A 26,889-nucleotide genomic window follows, 5' to 3' on the forward strand; every position below is an offset into this window, starting at 1 on the left:
AGATTATTATTAGAATGGGAACCGAATGGATAATTTCGGCAGTTGGTAAAGGGGTGATGAATGTGAGAGGGGAAAAGGTGTTGTTGGGTCACTGACTGGTCAGGTTTCAGCGCGAGACGCCGGGTTAACCCTCTCACTCTCTGCATACAAGCGAGCTTTAGGTGTTGAAGATCGGAGATGCCGCTTTGAGAGGATCGTGCAGAATAAACTTCTTCTGTGTCTGATGTGATATGAAAGGATCAAATTGGACCCTGGCTGGGCATTTGACGTGGAGAAGAGACATTGGCGCCGTTTAGGGTCTCATTTGGAGGTGGGGCAGTGTGTCTGTCAGTGACAAAGACACATGATCGATCCCTTCTTGCTTGGCCTTTTTCCCCTCTCTTCTTCCCTTCTACCCTTTTCGTCCTGGTTGAATGAGTCCTGTCTACTGCTTGTTGGGCGCATTCATTCATGATTTTCATGTCTGATTATTGCTGGCGCATTCGTCGCCAGATGGATGCAGGAATAGTAAGTCGATGAATGTCTTGTTGCCATGGATTTAGGTAGAGACTTGTATGCCGTCAGACTGCCAGGCAACGAACAGCCACCAACGCCCCATAGCCCCCTCTTTCACCCACAAAATAAAGGGTTCTTCATCATCGCCCCTTATGGGCCGATACATCTCTTGGGCTGAGCCAAATACCAGCCTTCGTGGCCCCTGATTGGCGATGAATTCGCGCTTCTGTCAGGGTCTTTCACCCTGTTCCTGCACTAGCGGCACACCCGGCGCCTCTGGATTGGATTGGTGGTTGTAACACCGACTGTGCAGCCATTGACATCTGGCTGGTTGGAGCGTGAATGCTCAATGGGTTGTCTTACTTGCACTTTCAGTCTATTCTGGTGAACGGCAATCGCCGTTAATGGCTGTGTTAGGCACACAGCCTTTTGCCATCCCGGTGTTGGTACTTTTAAGGGTCCATCGCCCTCCCTGGTAACAGAATGCTTTGGCTGCTCTGATATTCCCCTGAAGCTGTTTCTTGTTGTTGTTGTTGTGTTATTGTTTGTTTGCCCAAGTGGCTTGACACTAGACGCTCGTTCATCTACTATCACTCGTTGGCTTGTTCTTGTTTCTTGTCGTCTTCTTTATAAGTCTCCTCTTCCGCAACTGGGTGACTTTGAAACAAGTCGACAATCGGCATCTCATTCGACATTCTTCACACTCCTTCGACTACTACTAAGCCCTATTCAATATGAGGGCCGTAGTTCCTCTTTACCTAATCTCGGTCGCCCTTTGGCCGCTTGCAGCTCTTGCTCATCCCAAGGGCTTGGTGAGTGTGCTCTTCCTCTTGTACATGACTGCATGCAAGGCTAATATACATAGTGGTGGGGAACCGATGAATGCTATCCCAGTCCTGGAAAGGCCGACAATGATTGTTCCCAGGATCAGCAAACTGGATTTGACTGGTCTGGGCTGGCTGTCGGCTCCTTCTCAGCCTATGCTGGGTTTGAGTTCTCAGGCTTCTCCTTGAAAGAGAGCTTTGGCGCTTCCTCCAGTGTAAGCATTGCAGCTCTCTTGAGTTGGTCAGTAACTAATGGTTCTAGGGAAAATGCATCGTTGGAAAACTTTCCAAGGAAAGATCTTCGGGTCTCAAGATGTCTTCCGGTAAAGACCAGAAGGGATTCTCTGTCAGCAGGTTTCGTCTCGCCACATCCAAGGAAGCCGACGTCCACATTGTCTATAACATGCCTGATGGATCATCCTGCAATGATGTTGTCTCATGCTCTCCAAGCGGGACTGATGTCACCAATGATCAGTGTGGTGGTTCTGTCTCAGTGAGCTTCAGGCTTGAGGAGGATATTGAAATCGAGACCTGTGATTTGGGTATTTACGAGGTCGAATTCGATTGCTCGCCGAGCCAGGACACCGATACCTCTAGTATCACTGTGCTGCCTTCCCCGACCAAATCAAGTAGCTCCTCGACTCCCCTGATTCTGATGCCACCCTCGTCGCCCGCAGCTGCTTCAACTTCTGCCCCGACACCAGTCAGGATGACCACGTCCACTGTTTACTCGACGAAGGAGGTGACAATCACAAGCTGCGCACCCACTGTAACGAATTGTCCTGCAAACTCGGTCACTGTGGTCACATCTACGATTGCGGTCTCGACTACTGTATGCCCGGTTACTGAAACTTCTGGAGCTTCTCCGGCAGCGAGTACGTCGGTGAGTACGTTGGCAGGACACCATACCAGCAATCCAATGGTTACGACGTCGATCAGTGTTCCATCCGGCAGCTCCCCTGTTGAGTCCACTTCATCCCATTCGAGCCCGGTCCCTACTAGCCCGGCTGTGTCTACTGCTCCTGCTGCATCAGGGCATGGCTCTTCAGCTCCTGCTGTTGACAAGACCACCGTTGTTACATATGTGACAGTGACCACTTGCCCAGTGACATCCACTGGCTCTGCAGGCGGTTCACTCACCACGTCAGTTGGCACAACCGTCTCTACTGTTACGCTGACCTCGACGTCGACCATCTGCACCAAGTGCATTGCTCCAACTTCTGTTGCCCCTATCTCGTCTGCCCCTGTTTCGGCTCCTGAGCGGACTACTACTGTTGTCACTTATGAGACTGTAACCACTTGCCCTGTGACCAATGTTGTTACCTCAAGTGGTGTTCCTATCACCTCGGTTACTAGTACTGTCTCAACTATGACCATGACCTCAGTGTCCACTATCACACCAACCTCTGCTGTCTCCAGCTCGGCTCACGGTCCAACTGGCGTTGCTCCCATCTCCTCCGGACCTGTCTCCATCCCCGAGAGCACGACAACCGTGGTTACATATGAGACCCTTACTACATGTCCAGTGACCACTGTAGTGACCTCGAGCGGAAAGCCAGTGACTTCAGTCACTAGTACGATCTCAACAGTGACATTGACCTCGGTGTCCACATACTGTCCCAAGTGTACCGCCGGCCCGACATCTGTTGGCCCTGTCACTACTGCGCCTGAGAGCACTACAACTATTGTGACCTGGGAGACCGTGACCACGTGTCCTGTGACTTCAGTCGTGACCTCAGGTGGCAAGGCCATCACTTCAGTTACTAGCACTGTCTCCACCATTACCATGACAGCAACGTCTACAATTCCAAACACAGTTGTACCCACGGGCAAGTCCCCAGCCACCAGCACCGGTGCCAGCGGTGTCTCGACGCCCGCCCCATCCGCACCGTGCCCCAATGTGGTGCCCAAGTGCATCAACACCTGGATGAACCTGCTTCCCAAGTGCAGCTCCAACAGCGATATCAGCTGCTACTGCCCATCGGACGATTTCACCAAGAAGGTCATTTCCTGCATACAAGCCTGGGGAGCTTCCCGGGCCGAAGTCCAGGCTGCTCTGTCCTATTTCACCGGTATCTGCGCCGCCTATGTACCGCAAAACCCAGGCATCGTGACGGTCATTCCAACTTCGATCACCCTCGGCGCTGGCGCCACCGGTGCCGCTCCAGTCACCGGTACAGTAGTCCACTCAATTACCGACGGTGTTGCACCGACCACCAAGCCAGCCACTGCTGCACCTGTCGCGTCCACCGTCGTCACCTACTCTACCTGGACTGTGACCGTGCCTAAGGTCGTATTCACGACCGCCTCAGGAAGCGCCCAGACAACCGTGGGCCTTGTGCCAGGCGGTCCAACTGGCGTCTCGGCAAGTTCAAGCCGTCTTCCCAACCCCTGGGCTTCCTCGACTCTCGCTACCTTCTCCGGCCGGCCAACAACATCTCAGTCTCCTAGCCACACACCCGTGCTGTCCAACAAGGCGTCTAAGGAGAATAACTCTTCAGGATGGTGGTGGACTATTGCCGTCGCTGCTCTTTTGGGCATTTACTAATCATAATCAGTTGACGGGAGTGAATAGATCGGAGTTGTAAATTGCGATGATATGTCATCGTCCCGGTGTATTTAAAGGATCTTTGCTTTGCTTGTAAACAACCAGGTTGCTTGCTTCATTATGTTATTTAATTGCTGGGCCCGGTACTTGAACACATGTATTATCGTAGGTTTGCAGTTAGTAGATGGACTACATCTGATAGCCAAATCAGATGACCACTCTTATCTCCAAATCACTACCAGTTGTAGAAAACCCTTGTCCACAGACATATCACGCATTACCAATCCTCCCCGAAGAATATAAAGCCATGATATATTCTAGCCACACAGTCCGCACCAGCCACATTCCAAGTCCCGTGTCCGTCACGATCGGTTCCATCTTCGATTTTATCATACATTCATCCATTACTCTACAGAGTCTTCGTAAATGAATCCTTCCTGATTCATTCTATTGCACAACTATCCAGGTATGCTTGCTCCACGGAAGCATCTCTCAAGGACCATATCATCTCTCGCACCAGGAACTACTCTCCAAGGCGCCTCTTGGAACTACCGATTACTCAAACCCGTAGTGGGAGATAGCACGCATACCTCAACTGTCTTCAAAGCTGAGGTTATTCCGCGTGAGCATGCACGGGGCGTTCCTCAAGCTCCCAAAAGGTCTGCTGTGCTGCATCATGGATCATAACCTGGCCCGGCACTAACTGTACTATATCAGGGCTCTGATCAAAGCATCCCCACCCGGCGCCATAACCGCACTAGAGAACATGAAGCGTGAGCGACAAGCCTATCGTCATCCTGGTGTCGCCTCTTCAGCGTGCTTCCGAAAGATGTACGATGAGATTGACAGTAGCACTATCGCCTTGGAATGGCTGGACACCACTCTTGCAGAGGTGAAATACCAGCCTAGCATGCGTATATACTCCCTCATCGTGACTTTCATGAGAGCAGCTTTGACCAGTTGTATCGTACTGGAAGGCTACGGGTGTGTGAACACAGGTATAGAAGTTCCTATCCTGAGAAAATTAACAGTTACTAATCCCATAACCCGTCCCAGACTTCAAGCCCGCAAACATTCTGCTCTCTGGCATTGAGACCGGCTATATAACAGCTAAAGTGGGAGATTTAGGACTTGGTGATTACCCGCAAGACCAACCAACTCTAATCCCTTATTGTAATGACTAATAGATAGAACTCTTAGTGGTGCCATCTGGCAGTCTTTTCAATGCACAACCATATGCGATGCGCGCTCCGGAAGTCTTCCTAGGGCACGCATGCGCGGAGCCATCCCAGGTCTGGGCAGTTGCCGCGATGCTGCTTTGCTGGATAAGCCCGGGAGTACTGGGCGTGTGGGATAGTCCACATCCCTTCATTAATGACGCTTGGTGCATGGCGAAGATAAAGCGACTCTTCCCTCATTGGGAGATCCCACACTCTGACGATGTTGAGGGTCATTCGCTGAAAGCTGCAGTAGATGCTGCTAAGAGTTTCAGTAAGGAAGTGTCAGAGTTGCAAGCAATCTCACCGTTGTGTGAGGAAATCCGTAAGGTGGAAATGCCTCGGCAATTAAGGGATCTTCTTCGATTAATGCTGGTGGTTGATCCGGTCCAAAGGCCTTCCGCCTTATCTGTGTTAGCGTCGGAGGAGTTTAGGGCGTTAGAAATTGTTACTAAGGGCCTTGCTTGATATATTGATGATGACTAGTACTTGCCTTTGTATTTGGTTCTTTGTTGTTATGTTCTAGTCGACTTCGATATCATATCCAAACTCGTCAATCCTTTTTACAATCATCATTCTAGGGCAGTGATAATCATGTTTCCTTGTCCCAAATATCATCAGCATCATTCCTGTGCTCAGTAACATTGTAAACCAAACATCCGTCACTAAGGACTGGTTGCCCTCACACAACTATATCCTGTTATGCAAGTACAAACTATAGTAGCTGTGCGGGTAGGTTTGTGTTGTAGAAAGAATAGTACTCACTGTATGTTATGTATGTACTTAAGTACTTCATATCAATCCACCCCACTACTAGCATATATGGCACTAGCTTTGCTGGTACATGATAGTAAAATAAACTAGATCAACAGAGAGTATAGGTACCAAATATGGTCTGATGGACAAGTGTGCAATTTTATTGCTTGTATAGCCAGAACTGAGTCTGTGAACTAAGCAATGGCTGACAAATAATCCGTGCTGACCAGTTAGTTAGATAGTTCACCAAGTAACCACCAAACAACATCTACAGTTATTCAAGGGTAAGGCCCGGCGGGGCACAGTTAAGAGGGATAATAATAAACACGTCCAGCGAGCATGTACAGTTCACTTTATTCCTTCACTACTGACTATCATACCTACTGACTACTTACTCACTGCTTACCTCATTCGTGTCATATCCAATGAAGCAAGCAGGGCAAATTCTATCACCAGTCAACGCCGTCCCAGGACAATACCAGTCCGAAGCAAAGCAATATAGACGTAGAGCAGAATCACAAGACTCAGAAAAGTATACTACTACTGGCTGACTCTAGTAAACAATCCGGGTCAGAGATATTCAAGGTGAGAAAATCACTGATGAGAAAAGGAAATAAGGAACAGAAGAAGAAAAAAAAAGTATGACAGGAGATTCTTGCTCCGTCCAAACAAATGCCACCATACAAGCAGGCAGCCAATGTCAATCAATCCCAACGCCCGTCAAAGTGGTATTTGTTAAGTACTCCCGCTACCCATCCTGTTTGCACCTACCCCGGTTAGCCAATGTCTTGGCTAGCCTTAAACGCCTGTGGTATTGTTGGTTTCGCAAATAGAGGCTACATGGCTAGCCCGTTTTGGTTTTCTTCGTTGAACGCTCGTTGCTTGTTACATCGCCATTGTCCTTCCTTAATGGATACAAATGCATGCCCATTTCGGTGGGAAAGTCGGGATGCAGCATGTTGAACCGGTTAGGGTCCTGCGGCACCCCGTCCACGTCTGAGGGGATTGTCTCAACCAAGAGCTGGACGAGTGTGCGATCCACGAATCCCGCAGGCTTGTTATGCAACCGGTCGATGCGCGCCCAGTCGTCATCGACTTCCTCGTTCATCAAAGGAGGCAAGGGAGGCGCGCCGCTGTTGCTTGAACGCGCGTGATAGTTGGCTAGGATATTGTACGGGAGGCTAGGACGTACAGCGGGCTTGTCCGACAGCTCCGCCAGCGCGTTCAAAGCGTGATTTCCATGTCCCCGCGTGGACCGCGTGGCGTGGAAGTTCTGACTGGCTGTGCGAGCCATATCGGCCGCAGGAGTGCCGTTGTCCTCGGCACCCGTCCCGTCCACCCCCGAACCATCGTCGGCATCGGTGTTGTTACCGTTTGTAGCCGCTCCAGACGGCTGGTCCGCACGTTTTGACGTCGAGAAGAAGTGGACTGTCGCAATGTGTGCAGCATTGGCATGAGCACCAAGCTCCCTCTCCGTAAAGAGAGAATTGATGGAGTAAGACGGCGCTTGCTGCTGCTGGGCCGCCTGGGCCTTGGCGCGCTCGGCGGGGTTGGTCTCGCGCACAGGCGAGCCCACATCCTCATCAGCCGCCTTTCTCTTGCGCTTATTGAAATGCTCTGACATGATCCCATTGCCGAGCTCGTCCAAATCAACACGGTGGCGGGTGTGACGAGTCTTGCGGTTTCCGTGGATCCCGCCCGGACTGGCAGGGTTGGTAATGCTGAACTGATTGGGGTGCAGGAGAAGGGCGTTGGTATCTGCCAGGTCCAACTGCTCTTTTTCTCGCATCAAGCGAGCCCTCTTGCCCGAAATCGTTTGAACAAGACGCTCCCGAAGGGTAAGCGACAAGTTATTGTATTCTTCCTCCGCGAAGTGGACCCGAAACGCATACTCCTGCTTGAACCGTTCGAGATTATGATTGTGACGATGCTGGAGAAGAGAATAAACATTAGCCCGCGAGCTCGACAGAAAAAACAAAAGCAGTGCTAAGATGAACTCACCACCAACATAGCCAAATCCGCATCCTTCTCCGCCTTGACCTGATTGACCTCCTGCACGAACCGCGAGTACCACATGCCGGCCAGACTTGCCATCTCCTTGGCGAACTTGCCCCCACCGACGGTATTCTCGATAAGGCGGGCGATATCCTCCGCCGAATCGGGGAGAGGGCCGGGCTCGTAAGGATCAGCATTGTTAATGAGAGTCATGTCGCATTGAAGAGCATGCAATTGCTGGCGGAACTGGGTATCTCTGTTTTGGCTGAACGAGGCCGTGAGGTCATGGAGGCGCTCCTGGAGCGCGCTGCGTCGTTTGTCCCGTTTCGACAGCGGCACGCTGGTCGGAGGACTAGTGGAGCGCCCTCGAGATTGTAAGTTATTTGCCATCATGGGCGCCCCGTTCCCGTGAACCGGGGATGTTGGGCCAGGAGAGTAGGCCATGAGCAAGAATGGTGGAGGTGCTAGAGCGAGAAAGAGAGAGAGGAGTGGAGGGCAAACACTGCGAAGAGTTGAGAAGGGCGATGAGAAGAAGGCTCAGTGGGAGAAGCAAAGCTGGGCTTGGCAGGAAACTGCTGCCGGAACAAGGCAGGGCGAGACCGAAAGGCTCGAAAGGCAGTCTGCATAAGCACGGAGATGACAAGCGACCAGGCAAATTCGAGGCGAAGAAAGAGGAGGCAGAAGAACTGGACTGGAGAGTGACGGAGGAGAGCAGAAGGCGGGAGGCCGGCCGTTGGCCCGAAGCGGATTAGCCTCGGGGACATTTTTGACCGCCCGGCCTGTCGGTGTTTTCCCGGCCTGCAGTGAAGCCATACAGAGTTACTAACTACACAGACTTGAGTTTTTGTATGCTTGCTAACACATGAATTAACACAAGACGACAATTGCAGTGTGCACTCCATTATCTATGGGAGAGTCTTGCATAGGAATTACCATTGTCGTATACGGTGTACAACTCACTACGCTGACATCATCTATCGCTGCCTTTGGGTTGCCTTCTGTAGGGCGGATCATGTATTTCCATCATCTAGTTAAAAAGAGTAAAAAAGTAGTAGTAAACACATGCTAGTGGTCATCACGCTGCCATGAAATAGATATCCTGGGTATTTTCATCCGATAATAGCAAATGCACACAGTCAATGCTCCCTAGACATTCCCAAACGTGCAATCGAGAACCCAAAGCCCAACTCCGCAGACGCCGCCGGACCCGCCAGTTCCCCATTTTGAATCACACGGCTATATATCCTTCAAGAAAATATTAAAAGCAAAGAAAAGAGAAGAGGAAAAGATGAAGCATAATCAAGAAGATGGAGCATCCATATACGGAGGCGGAGAGGTATTCCCGCCCGCAACTGGCTCCACAGCTGCAGAACCCGTGCTTAGTGAGTCCGGCGGATCACGAAAACTCCCAACTCAACACCATCCCGAGGCTCCGAATCCTCGCCATATGGCCGTCTTCGGATACCATCCAGGATCTCCCCTAAGAGCATGGCCGAAGTCACCTCTTTATCCTCCAGGATGTAATTTGTCGACATATTCGACACTGCCTTGGTCGCAGGTAGCCGGCGGCCGTTCTGCCAGTATACGCTGAGAACCTCCTTCATACGAGACTTCTCCTGGTGAATGTACCACTCGGTCCACAGATCACGGTCCAGATGGGCACTGCCCTTGCGGGCATCGACAATACTGAATTGAGACGATGGGGAGCTCAGATCGCAACAGAGCTGGGAGAGGTTTTGCCGCATCGTGTCAAAGTCTTCCATGTGTGAGACGGACGACAGCTTCCCCAGATAGCGACCGATGTCGGTGGACAACTCATTCACAACCACAAGCTGACGGAGTAAGGGATCTAGGATGGGTCCGAGATATTGCGACTTAAAGGTGGATGCACCCCTTCTCGTGGGGTAGACGAATAGTAATGACCCGCCGTCAGGTGATAGCTCACTCAGTCGGTCGACCAAGAATGACGGACGATACCGGGAGAACATGTCTTTGTATTCCTGTGGGGACGACGGAGGGAGATACCGCTCCAAGACCGAAACGTGGACGGTGTGTGGCGGCACGATCGGCATCGGAGAGTACGTCGTCTTGGGTTGGATCGGACCCCGGAAATCGTGATAGGCGGAAACCACGGCTGCACTGGAGAAGACAGCCGGTGGGTTGAAATAATCCTCGCCGGAGAAGAGCGAGCGAGGCGTCGGTGGAGGAGAGGAGGGTAAGTTGGAAAGGCTGAACTGTTCAGGAACAGCATGAGTGATGTTGATGTATGGAGACTGTCCATGGCGAAGGCGATCTTGTATCGCGTGAACCAGGGCGCAGTATACGCTATCGTGTGCGGAGACCGGGGCGGACTTGTCAGCCGGTCGTGGGTAAGGAAGCATTTGCGAGACGATCTTCACGGCTTCCCCGCGACCGTTGGAAAAGGGAAGAGATGATACTATCACATGAAGGATTAGCTTCCAGAAGCTCTTACAGAGATTTCCATACGGAAAGGACACGTGATCGGAGGGAACTCACTCGATGCTTCAATACTATTCTCCAGCCATGAATTGTGATCACAATCCATGTCACCAGAAGATCCGGGGCTACCACCAGAGCTTGACGGTGATCCATTTGAAAGTTGATCGGACGGGCTGCCAAGGCCGTCCGACGTTCGGCCGGGCGAATTACCGATGCTGGGACCTTCGTCCATGGCCATTGGCCCGGGCTCCCGGTTCATATGCGACTCGAACAGCAACATTCCGGATGAAGGATTCCACGCTATGTGGTCGTTGTCATCCGGGGGAGTCGGGGGAAGGGCGGAGAGATAATCACTTTTGGCGGCGGATGTCTCCCACACCCCGGCGGTTGACTGGGACGCACGAGCCGCCAGCGAGCCCGATGCGGTGGAGGAGGTGGAGACGCGAAGACGAGTGTCGGAAGGATTGGACTGGGATTCCGCCCGAGTCGGGGATTTGGAGAAAAGGCCGAAGTCTTCCAAGGATGGCAGGTGCAGAGAAGCGTTGCTGCGAGAGAGGAATCGAGAGACGGGAGAAGGCTTTGTTAGGAGGGATCCTTGAGAGGCACGTCGCTTTAATCGACTGGAGCCGATGTTGTGATGGTTGTGGTGGAAGGCAGAGGATGGTGATAAAGATAGTTGCGGGTGTGACTTGAGAGGCGAGACGGGGCTTAATTGGAGCGGATCCTGTGAATCAGCTGGCGAGCTGGCTCTCATTGGCGTGCTGGGTTCCCCCGACGCTTCTGAGGAAGAGGTGGATGAGAAGGAAGACGCTGAGAATGGCGAACGCATGACCGGGCTGTCTCGCACCACAGATGTAGGTCGATATGGTCCATGGCACTGTGGGGGATTCATCCAGTCTATTGCTGGGCTACTGGCGAGCCGGGGAAGGGAGGCGACGTCGAAAAGAGGCGGATCCAGCCAACTCAATATCCACGAGTACGCTAACTTTAGAGTGCAGCCGAAGGACTTTCAGGTCTCAGACACAACCCGAGGGAACGATGTTGGGGCCGGGGAGAAGGAGAGTTGATATTGAGTAATGGTGGTGGAAGGTTGGGTAGCTTGGTGGAAATCACGAACAAACAGCACCATGAAAAGCTGGATGGCGTGGCAGAGTTCGTGACAGGGAGAGGGGGGAAACGAGTAGTAGTTGTTGGGTTAGAAGGGAAAGCAAAACAGACGGTCGGGAATGAGAGAGAGAGGCCGGGGAGACACTAAAAGAGGAGTGGAGGAGGAAGAGGAGGGGGGGAAGTAGTAAGAGGACGAGAGATGACAGGAAGGTGGGAAGAAGGGAAGAAGTGGAAGGTTAAAGATGAGAAGATGGAGAGACAGAAGGTAAATGGTAAACGATGATGATGATACAGAGAAGAGAGCGAGATTGAAGGGAGGGGGGGAAAGAAAGGACCAGAGAGTGTAAGAGAGTCAGCGAGAGAGTCGAAAGAAAGAGCCATCCGGGCCCTGTCGAGAAAGTTTAGGCGCGGATGGAAAATAGCGGTTCAGTTTCAAGCAGAACAGAACAGAACAGACAGAAAAAGGATCATGACGCCTGGGAAATTGACCCAAGGGCCAGACGCAGAGACTGACAGCCAAGACCCTCGGGCTGCGACTTTCCACCGGCGTTCTAGACCTGCCGGCCTTGGCCTGATTGGGGAATTCATGACACGAGGACGCCCGGTCGGGCCAGTCAGCGGGTGAGCAATGCAGGTGTATAAAACGGGACACTTTTAATCTATCATCTGCTCCCGCCGGCATTCCACCTGCATTGTTTTATTTACCCTTATTAGCGATTTCCTTTCTTGTAGCTGCTAATTTGTATCCTAAAAAATATTCTTTTTGCTATTCATCCCATATAATAACCGTCCACGTTATTCCCACTCGAAGCAGGAAGGTTTCCTGCTCAAGTCTCAAGGTCGCGGACGGAGCCGACCAACCGACTCATCCAGAGGCCCAGACGCCTCCGACTCGTCTAGGCCTCCATAGTGGCTGATCGGAGCTAAACCGGGACAGGCCCAGCGATACCGTAACGGGCATTACACGGGCCTTCCAGCAGAGTCCACCAGTGTCCAGTGCCCACCTTTTTAGTTTTGCCCCCCATCTCTCCCCAAAAAAGTGGTAGCAGCGCCCCACCGCCCGTCTGGCCTTTCCCGGTCGGAGGGGAGTCTTGTCTGTAGCAGCAGCAGCAGTACCAACAAAACCACCAGCCAAAGTGTGTAATGAAGACAAGGCAAGCGATGTAATGGACTGGACCCTGGGAAGAAAAGCATGGATGACCAGCTTGATCCATGACGACTTGTCTGTCTGGGTGGATCTGGCCGTCGTGCCAGGCGTCAGGCAGGTACTACAAACTGCCCACATTGTGTACGAGCAAAGAAAAGGAAAGAAAATAAAATAAAATAAAAGGCAGCATGGTTATTTCAACCAGGGCGAACTGATCAGGAGGTTTGCTTTTCTATTCTTCCCTCGCACTATACTTGGTAACAATGGCCGTTACCAGTAACCAACAACTTGTCTTCTGCTCTAGATCTCGTATTACCTGGGATCAGCATCACTTTATCGATCTCGCTCTTTACCGTCTGATCCGATGCTTATTAACAACCAATTTCCTGTCTATACATTTGACCTACCATACATTGTAGTGGTGATTCTTCAGAAAGTTGAAGCTTTCGGGAATCCCGAAGCGAAGCCGGGTGCACACTGCACAGAAGTAACAAACAACAACATCAAGAAAACCCCAGATAATCCGGAACATAGTCCCTGATTAAGACCACAATGGTGAGCAAACTAATAAACCAGTGTTCAATCAGGTGGGTAGCGTATAACTAGTCTAGTGATGGTACTAGCATCTTCGATCCCGGCCACGCTTCAGCCTTCAGTAGTAGTTCTTCATTATCGTCTTTATTATTGCCCTTTCCCCATAATTTGTACCTGACCTATACCAACTAGTACGCAGTACCTTACCCACTCATGGATCCTGCACTGCTGAATCTAGAAATTTCCCACGCACAATAAATAGTTACGGTGTAGAAGCATGACTCAGAGTAGACGCGGACCGGAAAAGGGCGAGATGGTTGAGGGAGCCTATGAGTTGAGCCAGCCAGGAAGGAGATAAATCACCTGTTATGGAAAACCCAGATAGAAAATAATAAGAAAATGAGAAATAAAATAATAATAAAAATCATTAGAATAAAAACCAACAAGGCCAAGCAAAAGGAAAAATGGTTCTGGAACTCTAAGCCAAATCCCTCTGCCTCTCTCAAGTGTCTGTCCCAAAGTCAACCGGCAATTCAAAACTGCTCATCCCCCAAATTTCAGTGACTCTTGACGTCGACAGTCTCGCCCTCACCCTGCTTCGGCGTGGCGCAGAGGCCACCCTCATTGGCCTCCCCGGGCAGCAGAAGGCTTGCTTGCATGGCGCGATCGAAACCCACTGCCGCTTCCGGGCGGATTGACGCCTAGACCCTTGTTCCGTGCTGCCGAAAAGATCCGCCTTATGTGGTCCGAAACGAATCAAAAGGGAAAATAGAATAATAAAAAACTCAGGTCAATTATTGTTGTGTGTGTGCGCAACTGGGCCATTATGGGCCTAGAGATGACCATTGGCGGGATAAGGTTCAATTCTTCTGGGATCAGGCAGGGTTGATGGATGGGGGAGGGAGGGGGCCACTGGAAGGCCCTGGTCTGTCTTGTCTCCCTCTCCAGTCTACAGACTAGACTAACTACCTAAGGGAAACTAAACTGACTTTCCTCTCTAACCGAAGGTTTACTTAACTTAGGCCGTAGCTTGGGCTTGACTAGGTTACTGTAGGTCGGGTCAGGCAAAAGAGAAAATTGGTTTAGGGATCTGTAGGTGCGGGAGCAAGTTAGTCTGAGAGTTAAGTTGATTAGTTCGCTAGGACTATGACTTTCAGGTTTATCGTAGATCCGGCATGGCTCCCGTGGCTGCGCAGAGCTGAGGCTGAAGAGGGAGTTTAGTGTGCTTGTTGTTTGTACTTTTGGCGCTGCTGAACATACTGAAAACAATCTCCATGTGTTTACCTAATCGGGTAACTCCGTCCATAGGTATACTGCTTTTAGTTATCTCTGTCTCCTTTTTTTTCTTTTCTATTTTCCGGTAAACAAAATTAAAAATGCCTCCTTATCTCAGCCTCACGGCGTCTGACCTCAGATGTCGTCCCCAGTCGCACACAGGAGGTACATACATACAACGGGCAGAGCGATGGAAAAAGAAATGCGTCTATCCACGCCTTGCTCCTGCTACTACTTTTCCCCTCCCTCCTGTTCTCACTCCCCCCACTTTCAAGCCCAGTCCAGTCCAATCCAGTCCATTGGAACGATCCCGTCTGTACGCATCCATAGCCGACGAGAATTGCATGTCGTAAGTGGCTGAATCATCCTCACCTCCTTTTGGCCTCGCACACAGCCCAACACTATCACCGATTAAGCCCTGTTTATTAGATTAGTTCTCCTCCAGCCTTTTCTGCTAATTTCCATCGTTGTCGGAAGCGATATAACTTCTTAATTACCGACTGGGATACAATTCCACGGTACGTGAAATTAGACCCTTGAAGCGATCCTGCCTGACAGGTGTCACTGTCACTGTCACTGTCCACTGCTGTCACCCAGTTCTGGACCCTAGCTATCTATCCACACAATTTCAGCATAAGGAGCATGCGTATGCTATCACCATCCATATCAGGGATATAGCATATCCAACCAAACCAAAAATCTTACAGAAAGAGAACGATCTTCATCACTCACATCACTCTGAACAAGGCATCTGCATACACATTCATCCATCCACAATAGCCATCTCCTTTTGAAAGTGAAGCGACGACTCAAACCTGATTCTCTGATCTACCAACAGAACCTAGACTACTACTAGATCCCTCGATATCCTGTTTCTCGAGACTGGCCGGATGTGATGCGATGTATGGATCTACATGCCGTCTATTTAATTACTATCCCTTCCTGATCAAGTATACACGGCTCACTCTCACACACCCACGATCCAGAACATCCTCTGTACTACACAACAACTAGAACGTAGGTGGTATACGGTTGTGCCAGCAAATGTATCTCGTGATGTGATCGCAAGCACGGAAAATGCAAAAATGAATTGTGGATAATGGTGATCCCCACCGGGTTGTATCCCATCCGACTCGGACCCAGTCTAGACCCCGTTGGTTACCTACACAACCTGATGTTTCTACCAGATACTCTCGTGTGGTGGCGTGGCCTGTCTCCATCCATCAAGGAATGAATTCATGCCTGATGATAGAGGCTCCACTCTACACTTAACCAAGTACCAGTGTACAAGAGAAAACAATACATAGTAAATTAAAAAGACAATCAAATGATTCCCACGGAGAAAGAATAAAAAGATAAAGAGAGAGAAAAAGGAAAAGAATCTCTCAAACACACCCATCCATGGAATCTTCAACCCCCATCCCGTATAACCCAAATCTCTCTCCCCCTCCGATAATTAAATCCAGCCATACACAACTATCCCGTATCCAACCTTACTTTCTCTCTCTTTCCATTACCACTAGTCTAATAGTCCTCTATATTAATGACTCTCCTCAAATCAACCCGTCATAACTAGATACACCATCCATCCTCAACCCACGGTTCCAGACACTTCCCTTCCTCCCCGTTACTCTCCACATAGTCTAGATTAATTGATCTTCCATCATGAGACCAGCCAGACTCATCCTTTCCAGTCTACTCGGACCAGAGGATCGAATGATTAAAGACTAGATTCATCATCACCATCATCCTTCAATCTCCTCTACCAGAGGATAGAATGATTGAAGTAAAGTAATAGGATAGACATAGTATAGACAGTTAGAGAGATAGACCTACTTTCTATCCCGTGCCACATAACCCATAACCCACCAAGTCCCAATGTCCATGTCGAATCTAGATTGCGATAAGATAATTGCCATACACCCATCCTTATATTACCCCCACACACACACCTAAACCCTCACCAAATACCTATTTCGTCAAACTACCGAGTGGAATCTAGCCTATCCCATCCCATGTCCCAGATAGATAGACACTACCAGATACTCAAAGAGTCCAAGATAGAAAGAATGAATACGAATTTGCCGCCACCACCCCTCTCCTCCTCCTTCTCCTCCACTTCTACTCCTCCCTCGCCATCGCCATCGCGGAGTAAACCAACCAACTACTAACCAACTAACCAACTAATCTAATCTACTTAGCCAACCAAATCTAACCTAACACGTTAGTCCAGATATTTAGCGGGTAGTAGAATGTGGGGAAAACACGGCACATTCGTACGTACGTAAGTTAGTTCACCACCACTACCACTACTACCACCACTTACCGCAATTGAATCCACTTCTTCATGTCTCAGATATACAAAGGTCTGGGAGAAAAAAAAAATCAGGATTGTATTATCTTTATTTTCAGTTTATTTTTTATTATTTCCATTCGTTGTCTGACTTTCTTTGGCTTTTGTTTTCTGTTGTCGATGCAGTGGGGAATAGTACATAAAAGAGGGGCAAAGAGAGAGAGACATTTAGATAATTGATTTAGTTTGTTTGTTTGTTTTCATGGCTTGCTGAATGGAACTGAAAAGACAACATGCATGCATGCAGTATGAAAGTTCCCCACTTTGACTTAACTTCCCTTGCCTTCTTCTTGTCTTGTCAGCTAGCCAGATGGACAATCTTACAGCTAGCCAGCTAGATGTGTTAGGTACATAGCACTTGGGAGGTAGATAGTTGGTTACAGAACGTCGTGATTGTGTGTTTGATCGACTTGGATTGCGTGTTTTGTTTTTTGTTTTGTGTTTGTGTCATTGTCAGAGGCTTACGTTGGATAGTAACTGATGTGTGGGCGGGTCTGTGTCCGATTCTGTTACAGTTCTACTTTGCATGACCGACATAGGTTCAATGTGCTGTTTGTGCATGTATTGCTCTTCTCGTCCATCAAAAGTATATACAGTAGAATAGAACTACTTCATCCTTGCGGATTCCACCTCGTGAGGCTATTTTGCCTCCACACTCTAACCGTGGCTGTCCTCTCAATAACCTCAGCCCCCGAACCACGTCTTTTGCCCCCTTGCTGCGAATGGCTTACAGGATTGCACGATCTGGACAAATCCTGCTCAAGCCACACACGCATGCACAACGGTAGGCATTTCCGCGGAAGCAGTCCTCGACATTACATCCACGGGGGGATGTCCGTGAGTTTCTGCATGAGGAAGTACGGGGGCATTGAAACTTCGGTGGCACGTCTAGGCTTCGTGCGCACCTACTTGCTTCGGGACTGTAGATAGTTTCACTGAGAGGTGGTTGCAATAAGTTTGCAACTCACGTCAGTGGGCCGATTCCTAATTTCGGCGACGGATTCGGCCATCCCCGATGCAGGATGATTCCAGACCGTTGGCGACTAGACCCACGACAGGTAGTCTGTTTAGATTGTTCTTCCAGCTTGGTCGCTTGACACAAGCACCCCTGCGATCACTCAAGATGTCACCGATCTTCTGCGAGGGTCACCATGGCGGCGAGCATGAAATCTCTGCGGCCGCTCACTGCGGCAGGGATGCATGCCGCGATTGGCGCCGGCCTTGGCAAAGAGCTTCTGGTCTTCTTCGTCGATGACAGGGAGCTGCGTGCAGCTGGACTGCCTGACCGTCACGGACGGCCGTGACGAGTCATTCCGAGAGCGCTGAGTCGGTCGGTACGACTCCTCGGGCTGCAGGTCGTGTCGGTCCAGAGCAGCCTGCAGCTCCAAGCACTGCAGCACCAGCTGCTTCACACCATCGGTCAAGGCGCAGGCGCGATATTCGATGTCCGGCCAGAAGCCCTCGCCCCAAAACGTATCCTCACGGACAGCATTCTCCAGCGATTCGTACCAAAAGTCGAAGTTAGGCAGCCGTCTCTTGGCGCTCGGGAGGTCCAGACCCTGCAAGTGGTCTGACAGGAGACACGCCACGGCGACAAATCGAATGGTCGGCTCCGAATTCATAACGTGCAGAACGATACAGGCGGGGCAGCGCTCGGTCAAATACCAATCATGCTCTTCGCTCAGAATAGAATGCAGCCATGCATAAGCACCACGCGCCTCACCACGGAACGCCCGTTCGCATTCCGCGCCTTTGTAGCGTGGCAGCACATTGGTTGCGATACGCGAGGCTTGATGGTGGAGCAGGAACAGAGGGAGGAGGATGGTGTGGATGATATCGCGATGAAGGCGGAAGGTTTCCTGTTCTTGACTGGGGGTATCATGGCGATGCTCGGCACAAAAGCTATAGCCGATATATTAGCTACGATATTTGACCGCGGATTTTTTTTTTTTTTTTCTTGATGGTTGAAGACACGTACCTAGGAGCCTTCATGCCCAGTTCCTGGCGCCTCAGATGCTCCCTCACAAGCCTAAAAGCCTCATTGCGATCCAAATTGGCGCGATCCCGGGGAGAGATGCGAAATGGGGAATATGTGCTGGTGGTGGACATGTTGCGGTCAACCGCTTAATTGCGCAACGGATAGACCGTAACGATGAAAGAGGTGGGAATATATTATGGAGACGGTAATATATAGCGATGGGGACAAAAATAGCAATCCGACGACTAATATGCGAATAAGGATGACGTTGCACCGGGGAGGCACAACAGGGTTGAATTTGGGCGAAACACGAAACGACTAGTCCGAGCCAATCAAACGAGGCACAAGTGGGCGGAGAAGCTTTCCAAAGAGGGCGAATTTGAAAGACGGGAGAACCACGGATAGCATGATCCAGACCAGAATAGACGAGAATGGAGTGTGTGTTGGTGAGGGATTAGGTGTGGTAAGAGGGTGGATAGTAGGTAGATAAGGTGAAGAAGAAAAAGAAGGGGGGGAGGGGAGGAGGGACAATGGGAATTGTAGATATATCTACTTTAGTATGAGTTTAAACCCCCCAGCACGTCAGAAACGGGCAAGAAAAAGAAAAAAGAGGGGAGGGGGGTGGAAAAGGGAAAAGCAGGAAATGAAAAAGGAAAAGGAGGAAATGAAATGAAAGCGTTGGCGGAGATTCCTTGGAAAGGGAAATGGCACGCATGCGGGAAAAGGAAGCCCCAGTCAGACGAGGCCCCGTCATCCACGCAAGCCGGTGACGATCCGTCTTTCACTAGTCGATTGCTTGTAACTCTCTGCTTGCATCTCCTTTTTTTTTTACTTTCCAACCCCCAAGAAGGATGGGGGGATATAATAATTGTATCACAACGAAGAGGCTGTCTACGTTGCCTACTTTGATTTTTGTTGCTTTTTCAGAATTTTTCCCTCATTTAGTTCATATTTATTTTTCAATTATCTCAACAGCATCCTACGTCAAGCGGCCGAAGAGTAACGGTAACTAGCAGAGAACAGACCCCATCTCCAGATGATCCTAATTATTTAGGCGGTGGGCCCAGCCAGGGTCTCGATCGTTGCCAAGACCCATCGCTCCTCGTGCTTTGGGCGAGACCGGAGAGCCCAAAGCAGAACACTTCCAGCAATAAGGGGGCGGGCAATCCCGGGCGATGGCTTGCAACTGGTCAGGTTCCTCCTGACATCGCTGGATCGTGTCCACCCAGTGCCATGTTCCCAGCATATCTTGACAAAAAAATCATAGCATACATATTAATAGTAGCTTCTTACCCAACTTCACTTTGCCCCCTCCTCAGATTTATTAGCCACTATCGTTTGAGAGATTAATCGTCTGTTCAGCCCAGGCGATCAAACCGGATGATTTAATTGCGACACACAATTCCTACCACACCATAAGTGCTAAGTAGTATCCACTCGGGCCCTCCCTGCCCTACAGGTTTCAGGCGAGAAACACAAGCAATTTCAATTTCAGTTCCAGTCTTATTCTGATTTTAATTTCCCGGAGCCAAATTAGTATTAGTCTATCTAATTACTGTGTAGCAATAATCTGGATTTATTACCTCATTTCCCTCTGTCTCGCTCCCTCCTTTTCCTTCAAGGAAACGATTCATGACTAATCGGGAAATGTTTTGTTGTGCGAAACCCCTATAATCACGTGAGGGATTGGGGATTGCCAATTCGGGTCAGGAACCAGACCACTCATGAACATTTGATTGGAATATCTGACTGGAAGTAAAATGTCCCATAGATAGACACTTTGTAGTTACCAAATTTCAAAGTTCCATTCAGATAAAATGCTTAACCCAAACATTATTGAATGTGGTGTCCCAGATATCTCCGACGCGGTACTCACATAGTTCGCGACAACCTTGTTGCAATGCCTGCATAAACAATCCCAATCCATGTTGTCGATCCCATGCACCCTGGCATCCATTAAGCTGTTCCCCCTTCGATCGTGCTGCATTCCATCTTCCCCGGAGATTGGAACTGCCTCTCCTTCTCTCATCCACTCCCAGAGCCACAATGAGTTTAACACAGCTGCAGGATTCTTTTTGACGTCACGCTCCTTGCAACAACACTCCCGAGTATGTCTCCTCCAGGGCAGACACGGTACCTCTGGTATGGCAGGGCGCCAGGACGATGGGAAGGTAGATACCCGGGGGGATGAATGACTTCAACAGTTATTCGTGCATCTGTTATATTAGAACAGGTGTTTTCTCGTCCATGCAAGTGTCCTGCATTCTCATTCCCTGGGTCGTCTTATCTCCCTGCTTTACAGCTTTACAACATTCACTGTCCAGACAGCTGCAGGCAGTTTTGCTGGCGTGTTCTACTCACTTCTGCACTCTGTCTTACTCGATTGATACCGACGCACTGGACTGGTCTATTCGCTCTGTTTTATCACTCTTTGGATAAGGATAGCGGTCAGAATCCCCGGAAGGGAGACTGCAGAGTACCCACCCGATCTATTATCGCAGATTACTTTGCAGAGAGCCAAGCCGCGTGCAGGGACTGCGAGAAAAGACAATGGTCAAAACACACTCGTCATCATCTGCAACTGCTCTATCGTTGCTGCTCAACACGTTCTTCTATGCCCCCACCGCCAGTGCCATACAAACCATCTCGGCGGTTGGTTCAAAATTCTTCTACGAAGATGGCACCCAATACTACATCAAAGGTGCGTGTGTCTCCATTCGACCCACGATAGTTCCTCACGCACTGACCCGCACACCATGGTCTAGGCATCGCCTATCAACTCATTCCCGAAGATCCCCTGATTGACACCGCTCAATGCACGCGAGATGCCGCCCGCATGGCCGAGTTGGGCACCAATGCAATCCGTGTGTACCATGTGGACCCTAAAGCCAACCACGACGGATGCATGAAAGCTTTCGCAGATGCAGGCATTTACCTGTTCGTCGATCTCGACACGTTCGACACCGCGATCTCCCAGGTATGCACTTACCACCACCACCATCTATACCCTATTCATGACCTATCACCCGAACCATCATCGTATCAGGCCGCCAACAAAACCCTTACCCCATAACTAACCACTCCATCCCCAATTCACAGGACGACCCCCACTGGGACCAATCCCAATTCGACAGCTTTAAAGCCGTGCTGGACGCCTTTCAGAAATACGACAACACCGCCGGAGTCTTCGTCGGTAACGAAGTCCTCACCACCAAGGACGGCTCCGCCGCCGCCCCCTACGTGCTAGCCGCAGCCCGCGACATCAAATCCTATCGCAATGCGCAGCACTACCGTTCCATCCCAGTCGGCTATTCGGCCGCAGACATCGCCGAACTGCGCCCCATGCTGCAGAACTACCTAGCCTGTCGCTCTGACCCCGCCGAACGACTCGACTTCTTCTCCCTCAACGCCTACGAATGGTGCGGTGACTCCTCATACGAGCTGTCCGGCTACCAAACCCTCCAAGACGAAGCAGAAGGCTACCCCATCCCCATCTTCTTCTCCGAAACAGGATGCAACGTAGCTCGTCCCCGCACCTTCTCCGACCAGGCCGCCATCTTCGGTGACCACATGTCGGGCACCTGGTCTGGCGCTATGATCTACGAATGGATCGAGGAAACCAACGACTACGGCCTGATCGAGTATGGCCCTCCCGGCGCCGACACCCCCCCAACCGCTACCAAGGATATCATCGTCCAGGACGGCTTCACTCGCCAGGGTGAACCCACCCCGATCCAACCTGACTTTGATAACCTCAAGAACCAGTGGGCTACGCTCGACCCTACCGGCGTCGCTCTATCCGACTATGTCAAATCCACCGCGGCTATCTCCCCTCCGGAATGCCCTGCCTCGACAGATGGTGGATGGGCCGTGGATCCATCCGCCCCGCTCCCAACTATAGGTCAGGCCTTCGTCCATGCTGATGATGACAACTCTGATAATGATAATGGTGCTACCTCGCCCGCTTCCGCCACCGCAACTACCACAGGTACTGCATCCGAGTCCGGAGCAGATTCTTCCAAATCGGTATCAAACAAGCAGTCTTCTCCCTCTTCAGGTACAAACCCAAGCGGAGTAGCCGCTTTTAGCCCATCGAGCGGGGCTTCGTCCATGCATGCTGGAAAGGGTAGTGGCTTTCTGTTGTTCCGGCTTGATGTGTCTGCTCTGTTTTGTGTGGTTATTGGGGGCGTGGCGTGGTGGTTGTAGGTGATTGGTTAGATGCATGTGAGATGTACCAAGTACTAGTATGCGTGTGGTCGGGTATTTTATCCACCATTTGGGGTCTTATCGTTTACTTTCTACATCTACTTCTTATCACTTTATCTATATTCGGCTTTTGGTATGTGGGTTTCCATTCATGACGGATCTGATGATGAATTGGGATTTGATTTTGTGGGATAGGGATTGGCGTGAATGGTGGGTTACTTTACTACTGGATAGTCATGGCGGAACTATGAAATGAACTTAATTGTCTTTGTGATGTCCTCTCACCTTTGACGCGTATTTATATCCATTACGGAGATATACTAGAAGAGATGTACGCATCAAAAATAGAATTTGATTAAATGACTAAGCTGAATACAAGTGAAACAGAAAGGTAGAAAGTATCAAGAAAAGGATATCACCCAAAGCAATCACAAGTGGTCATTCGTCATCAATCGTTAGGAGGACTGGCATATTAGTATATGAGAAAGAAAAAGATAAAAATAAAAATAAAAAAAGCCGAGTCTCCTGAGAAAGAAATGAAGTGTAAAGGTATATAGTAGTATCAGAGAGGAAGAACCCGAAAAGCCTTAGAATGTACAAGGCATGGCGTTGTGTACAAGTAGTATGTGCGGAGTGCATGAGAATAGAAGAGTGGAAGGGAAAGTGTAGTAGTATACCAGTAATGTGGCGATGAAATGACTGGTCGTTGATCGAGAGGGCAGTATGTCAATGATACAAAGAGAGAGAAACCAAGTGCCTAGTGGTTATCGCTTTGGAACGGGTATATAGTATATGATAAAGGCTAATGCTTGCCCAGAGCGATGCTGTAATTCCATGTCGGATCGTTGTGTGCTGCCGGGCTTAGACCATGATCTGGATCACGCCAAGGGACGGGCGACGAAGAGGTACTGTATTTCTCATACTCTTGATCTGTGTCGCTGCTATATATATAGTTGTCCGTGTATTGCTGATCAGGCAAGCTGAAACTCGAGGCAGAGGCTGAAGGAGAGGGACGGAGGCTCACGGGTCCTCCAGAGCTAGTTGATGAGAATTCGGCAGTCATTGGACTACTTGGAGACGGGGATCTGGCCCCTAGTGGCTTTGCTCGCGGAACGACGAGTCTGTCTGATGACGAGGCTGCTTGTGCGCCTAAACGGAGTGGATGTTTCGTCCTGGGGGCGTGGACTTGCAGGTCGGAAGTACAGTGGAGGCTACAGCTTCCGTCCAGTTTCTGGAGGGAGTGGGCCAGGAGCTGCTCCACCTGATAAGCAGACGGACGGCTCATGGGTTCTCTGTTTAGCATGCTTCGCACGACGGTGAGCATCGGTCGAACAGCCTGAAAGATGGGATCTTTGTGTTTCTTCGCATCGTTGTCCAGTAGGGCGATCCAGGAGCTCACTTGGCCGGCGTTTCGGTCGAGGTGGAATGAGCAGTCTGCGACGCCGCCACCGCGGCCAGCGGTCCGGTTCTTGGCCCCTCGGTGGTGTGAAAAAGCAGAGAGCTTGCGCTTGCATAAATGAGTGAAGATGTCGAGAAATACTGCTCCCAGTGAGAATATGTCCGAGGCTTCTGGATCTGACTGACGTGTTTGCCACGTATGAACGATGGCGGCGTTGGAACCGATGATTGGGTAGCCAAACTGGCCATATGTGGTAGAAGGAGTGGTTGATGATCTAGAAGAATTGGAGTTGGACGAAGTGATGGACGGGGTGTAGAACATGGGTCGTTTTATGGAGGATACCACGCGCTTGCGGGCGCTCCCAACGCTTGATCCAGAGGAAGATGAGTTGGTGAAAGATATCCGAGAAGGTGAGCCTCGTAGGCCGATACGTATGGCAGTTCCCTGCGACGTCACAGACTCCGCGTGTATTTCTGTATCCTGATCCGACGGTTGAGAGCCCCGGAATCTCGATAAGCTCAGCATTGCGGGACGGGACGACTGTTTGCGAGCCGAACGCCCCCCTGATGGAAGCGCAATGTTTGGGCTTGGTGCGCTTGTGTCCTGAATACTGACTGAGCGTACCCATCGCTCGGGCGCACCATACTGGTAGGTTTCAACGTCGTCCGGCTTGAGTGGGGAAAGAAGAGTGTCGAGAGCCTCGAACTGGCCCAGGAAAATCCGAAAGTCGGCGTCAACCAGGATGTTCGACGGAGAAATTAGGCTATGGGCCTGGCTATGTGCATGCAACCATGACAATCCATTCGCCAGACAATGTGGCCAATTGACTAATATCTCTCGACGCTTGTTCTTGGCGAGGCGCTTGAAAGGTTGAGGCACGTCGGTAAGGAATGACATGAGGGTTCGCTCGTAAACGCCCGAGAAGAGAATGCAAACGGTGGTATCCACAAAGTAGGAGGCGTAGATTGAGTAGACGTGATCGTGGGCTAGCCTTCTCAGAGAGCGGATTTCTTCCAACACCTCGTTCTCCTCGAAGAAATGCGGTGCGCCGCCAATAGAGACTTGCGTTCGCAACAGCACACGACATTTGGAGCCAGCTAGAACCACCTTCTCCACGCCCTCTCTCACTAGAGACGTTCCGGTACGAAGAAGCTCCACGGGGACGCCCTCGTTCTGAGTATACTTGATATGGTCGCCTTCATTGATACCGCGTACCGTGAACCGCCATTGAGCGAGAAAGAATTTGTGGGCAACGGTTGCGTTGTCCCCTTCAGGTGCGAGAGGAAGGCGAGTGGTACTCGGTGCCGACAAAGGTAAATCCGTGTCATCTAATGATTCATCGACCAGGGCAAATATGCGCTCCGGTATGCCGATATCCACGAGGATCAGGAAGATTCTACCGGCCTTGGCGAGGATCCAGTCTAAGTAAGACTCGCTGGTCAGACCCTCTCCCCAAGGCAAGGGGTTGACGAGACGGTGCAAGATGTTCGAAGGTAGGTGGTTAAAGACGTATTCGGGACAAAGGGTGGCCTTCACGCGATCCTCGGGCCACCAGAGTGAGGTGATGGCCGTCGACATTTCGAACTCATGGCGATCTGGGCCAAGATCAGGCGCTTCCCCGCAGGCGGGACCAGACATCTAATATATCGGCGAAAGGAAGGATTCGAAAGTCACAGGGTACCTACACCTGGCCAGACTCGAGTAGGACAGACATGTCTCTTTACGGGGCTTCAGCAAGCGGCTGTCACAAAGAATGTCCGGGCCACAGACAGATGGTGGGTATAAATGGAAGGAAAGCGTAAGCCCTGAAACCAATATTGCACATCGATTGAAAGGAAATAGAATACTCCAGGTAATCAAGAAAATTGTCATTAGATCAATAAACATCAAACCTAAAGGGGATACCTCAATATCGGGGGGGAGGAGGATACAAGTGTCGCGCGGAGTGTGGCGGACCTCACTGGTGGACACGAGGCTTATCAAGCGCCCAGCAAGGGATATTCACGGTATTATTGGAAGGATCCATTCGATAGTAGTATATTCCGGGATTGTAGAACGGGGAAAAGAAAATCAGAAACCTAAAGGAGGGGGAGGGAGGCAGGGAAGAGGTACTTTTCCTCTGGTCATGGTGCCAGTTCCACAGCGATAACAATCAAATTCGAACATGGGACCACATGCTCCTAGCGGCCATCCAAGCAAAAGGAACGAGCATACGAAAAAGAAAGTGCACCCGAGGAACCAAGCTCGACCATGGGTACGAAGTACCAGCCTAGTAGAGGATCCCAGTGCCCCGAAAGGAGAATGCTTGAGGGGATGAATGAATGGCCGGGGTTTCTCCAAGACAGTGGCAACGGCCCCGTAGGCCGGCCTCCGACAGTGAGGAACCTGGCGAAAGAGATTCTCAAAGCCGTTAAGGAGTGGGGGGGAGTTCCAAAGTGAGGAGAGCGGAATCTAGTATAGTCCTTAGAGTTCGGAAGGAGGGAAGCTAAACTCGTTAGTCGATACTTAGCTGGGCAGAAGAATAATGATAGAGTGATGACCCGAGAGGAAAAGAAACAAGAAGGGGAATGAATGGAATACAAGGCATGCGTGGAC

The 26,889-nt window shown here is 50.4% G+C and overlaps 9 protein-coding genes across 9 annotated transcripts; 4 read left to right on the forward strand and 5 right to left on the reverse strand.

The window, feature by feature from the left end:
- Positions 1-990: 990 nt before the first annotated feature.
- On the forward strand, positions 991-4,096 carry BO85DRAFT_392308 (extracellular serine-threonine rich protein). The gene is made up of 3 exons (XM_025656841.1): positions 991-1,307; positions 1,361-1,534; positions 1,582-4,096. Exons 1-3 carry the CDS (start codon positions 1,230-1,232, stop codon positions 3,865-3,867), a joined length of 2,538 nt encoding a protein of 845 aa, XP_025518426.1. The 5' UTR covers positions 991-1,229; the 3' UTR covers positions 3,868-4,096.
- A 537-nt stretch (positions 4,097-4,633) lies between these two features.
- BO85DRAFT_365314 (uncharacterized protein) lies at positions 4,634-5,552 on the forward strand (the record flags this gene model as incomplete). The annotated part of the gene is made up of 3 exons (XM_025655736.1): positions 4,634-4,865; positions 4,924-5,001; positions 5,068-5,552. The coding sequence occupies 3 exons, from the start codon at positions 4,634-4,636 to the stop codon at positions 5,550-5,552; spliced, it is 795 nt and encodes a 264-aa protein (XP_025518427.1).
- Positions 5,553-6,684: 1,132 nt separating this feature from the next.
- On the reverse strand, positions 6,685-8,279 carry BO85DRAFT_436156 (Sds3 domain-containing protein; the record flags this gene model as incomplete). The annotated part of the gene is made up of 2 exons (XM_025658563.1): positions 6,685-7,770; positions 7,842-8,279. 2 exons carry the CDS (start codon positions 8,277-8,279, stop codon positions 6,685-6,687), a joined length of 1,524 nt encoding a protein of 507 aa, XP_025518428.1.
- Positions 8,280-9,214: 935 nt separating this feature from the next.
- Positions 9,215-11,049, reverse strand: BO85DRAFT_457336 (uncharacterized protein; the record flags this gene model as incomplete). The annotated part of the gene is made up of 2 exons (XM_025661508.1): positions 9,215-10,272; positions 10,353-11,049. The coding sequence occupies 2 exons, from the start codon at positions 11,047-11,049 to the stop codon at positions 9,215-9,217; spliced, it is 1,755 nt and encodes a 584-aa protein (XP_025518429.1).
- Positions 11,050-12,253: 1,204 nt separating this feature from the next.
- On the reverse strand, positions 12,254-12,717 carry BO85DRAFT_475916 (uncharacterized protein). The gene has a single exon (XM_025662754.1). It carries the CDS (start codon positions 12,685-12,687, stop codon positions 12,268-12,270), a length of 420 nt encoding a protein of 139 aa, XP_025518430.1. The 5' UTR covers positions 12,688-12,717; the 3' UTR covers positions 12,254-12,267.
- Positions 12,718-17,041: 4,324 nt separating this feature from the next.
- On the forward strand, positions 17,042-17,735 carry BO85DRAFT_229089 (uncharacterized protein). The gene has a single exon (XM_025654768.1). The coding sequence runs from the start codon at positions 17,192-17,194 to the stop codon at positions 17,639-17,641; it is 450 nt and encodes a 149-aa protein (XP_025518431.1). The 5' UTR covers positions 17,042-17,191; the 3' UTR covers positions 17,642-17,735.
- On the reverse strand, positions 17,691-19,037 carry BO85DRAFT_229107 (uncharacterized protein). The gene is made up of 2 exons (XM_025654769.1): positions 18,690-19,037; positions 17,691-18,613 (listed from the first exon to the last, which is right to left on the reverse strand). The coding sequence occupies exons 1-2, from the start codon at positions 18,818-18,820 to the stop codon at positions 17,830-17,832; spliced, it is 915 nt and encodes a 304-aa protein (XP_025518432.1). The 5' UTR covers positions 18,821-19,037; the 3' UTR covers positions 17,691-17,829.
- Positions 19,038-21,239: 2,202 nt separating this feature from the next.
- On the forward strand, positions 21,240-22,895 carry gel6 (putative 1,3-beta-glucanosyltransferase; the record flags this gene model as incomplete). Its single annotated transcript, XM_025661509.1, has 3 exons — positions 21,240-21,390; positions 21,455-21,666; positions 21,789-22,895. 3 exons carry the CDS (start codon positions 21,240-21,242, stop codon positions 22,893-22,895), a joined length of 1,470 nt encoding a protein of 489 aa, XP_025518433.1.
- Positions 22,896-23,697: 802 nt separating this feature from the next.
- BO85DRAFT_485647 (protein kinase domain-containing protein) lies at positions 23,698-25,872 on the reverse strand (the record flags this gene model as incomplete). The annotated part of the gene is made up of 1 exon (XM_025663337.1): positions 23,698-25,872. The coding sequence occupies one exon, from the start codon at positions 25,870-25,872 to the stop codon at positions 23,698-23,700; it is 2,175 nt and encodes a 724-aa protein (XP_025518434.1).
- Between the last annotated feature and the right edge of the window lie 1,017 nt (positions 25,873-26,889).

This window comes from Aspergillus piperis (genome assembly GCF_003184755.1).
Source record: "Aspergillus piperis CBS 112811 unplaced genomic scaffold BO85scaffold_4, whole genome shotgun sequence".
NCBI lineage: Eukaryota > Fungi > Ascomycota > Eurotiomycetes > Eurotiales > Aspergillaceae > Aspergillus > Aspergillus piperis.

What these genes read in the sequence shown, in the direction of transcription:
- BO85DRAFT_392308 (XM_025656841.1), top strand. Translation starts at nt 1,230, where the DNA reads ATGAGGGCCGTAGTTCCTCTTTACCTAATCTCGGTCGCCCTTTGGCCG. An exon ending in TTGCTCATCCCAAGGGCTTG is followed by an intron (nt 1,308 to 1,360) that starts GTGAGTGTGCTC and finishes TAATATACATAG; the next exon opens with TGGTGGGGAACCGATGAATG. An exon ending in GCTTTGGCGCTTCCTCCAGT is followed by an intron (nt 1,535 to 1,581) that starts GTAAGCATTGCA and finishes TAATGGTTCTAG; the next exon opens with GGAAAATGCATCGTTGGAAA.
- BO85DRAFT_475916 (XM_025662754.1), bottom strand. Translation starts at nt 12,687, where the DNA reads ATGTGGGCAGTTTGTAGTACCTGCCTGACGCCTGGCACGACGGCCAGA.
- BO85DRAFT_229089 (XM_025654768.1), top strand. Translation starts at nt 17,192, where the DNA reads ATGTGTGGGCGGGTCTGTGTCCGATTCTGTTACAGTTCTACTTTGCAT.
- BO85DRAFT_229107 (XM_025654769.1), bottom strand. Translation starts at nt 18,820, where the DNA reads ATGTCCACCACCAGCACATATTCCCCATTTCGCATCTCTCCCCGGGAT. An exon ending in CTGGGCATGAAGGCTCCTAG is followed by an intron (nt 18,614 to 18,689) that starts GTACGTGTCTTC and finishes TATCGGCTATAG; the next exon opens with CTTTTGTGCCGAGCATCGCC.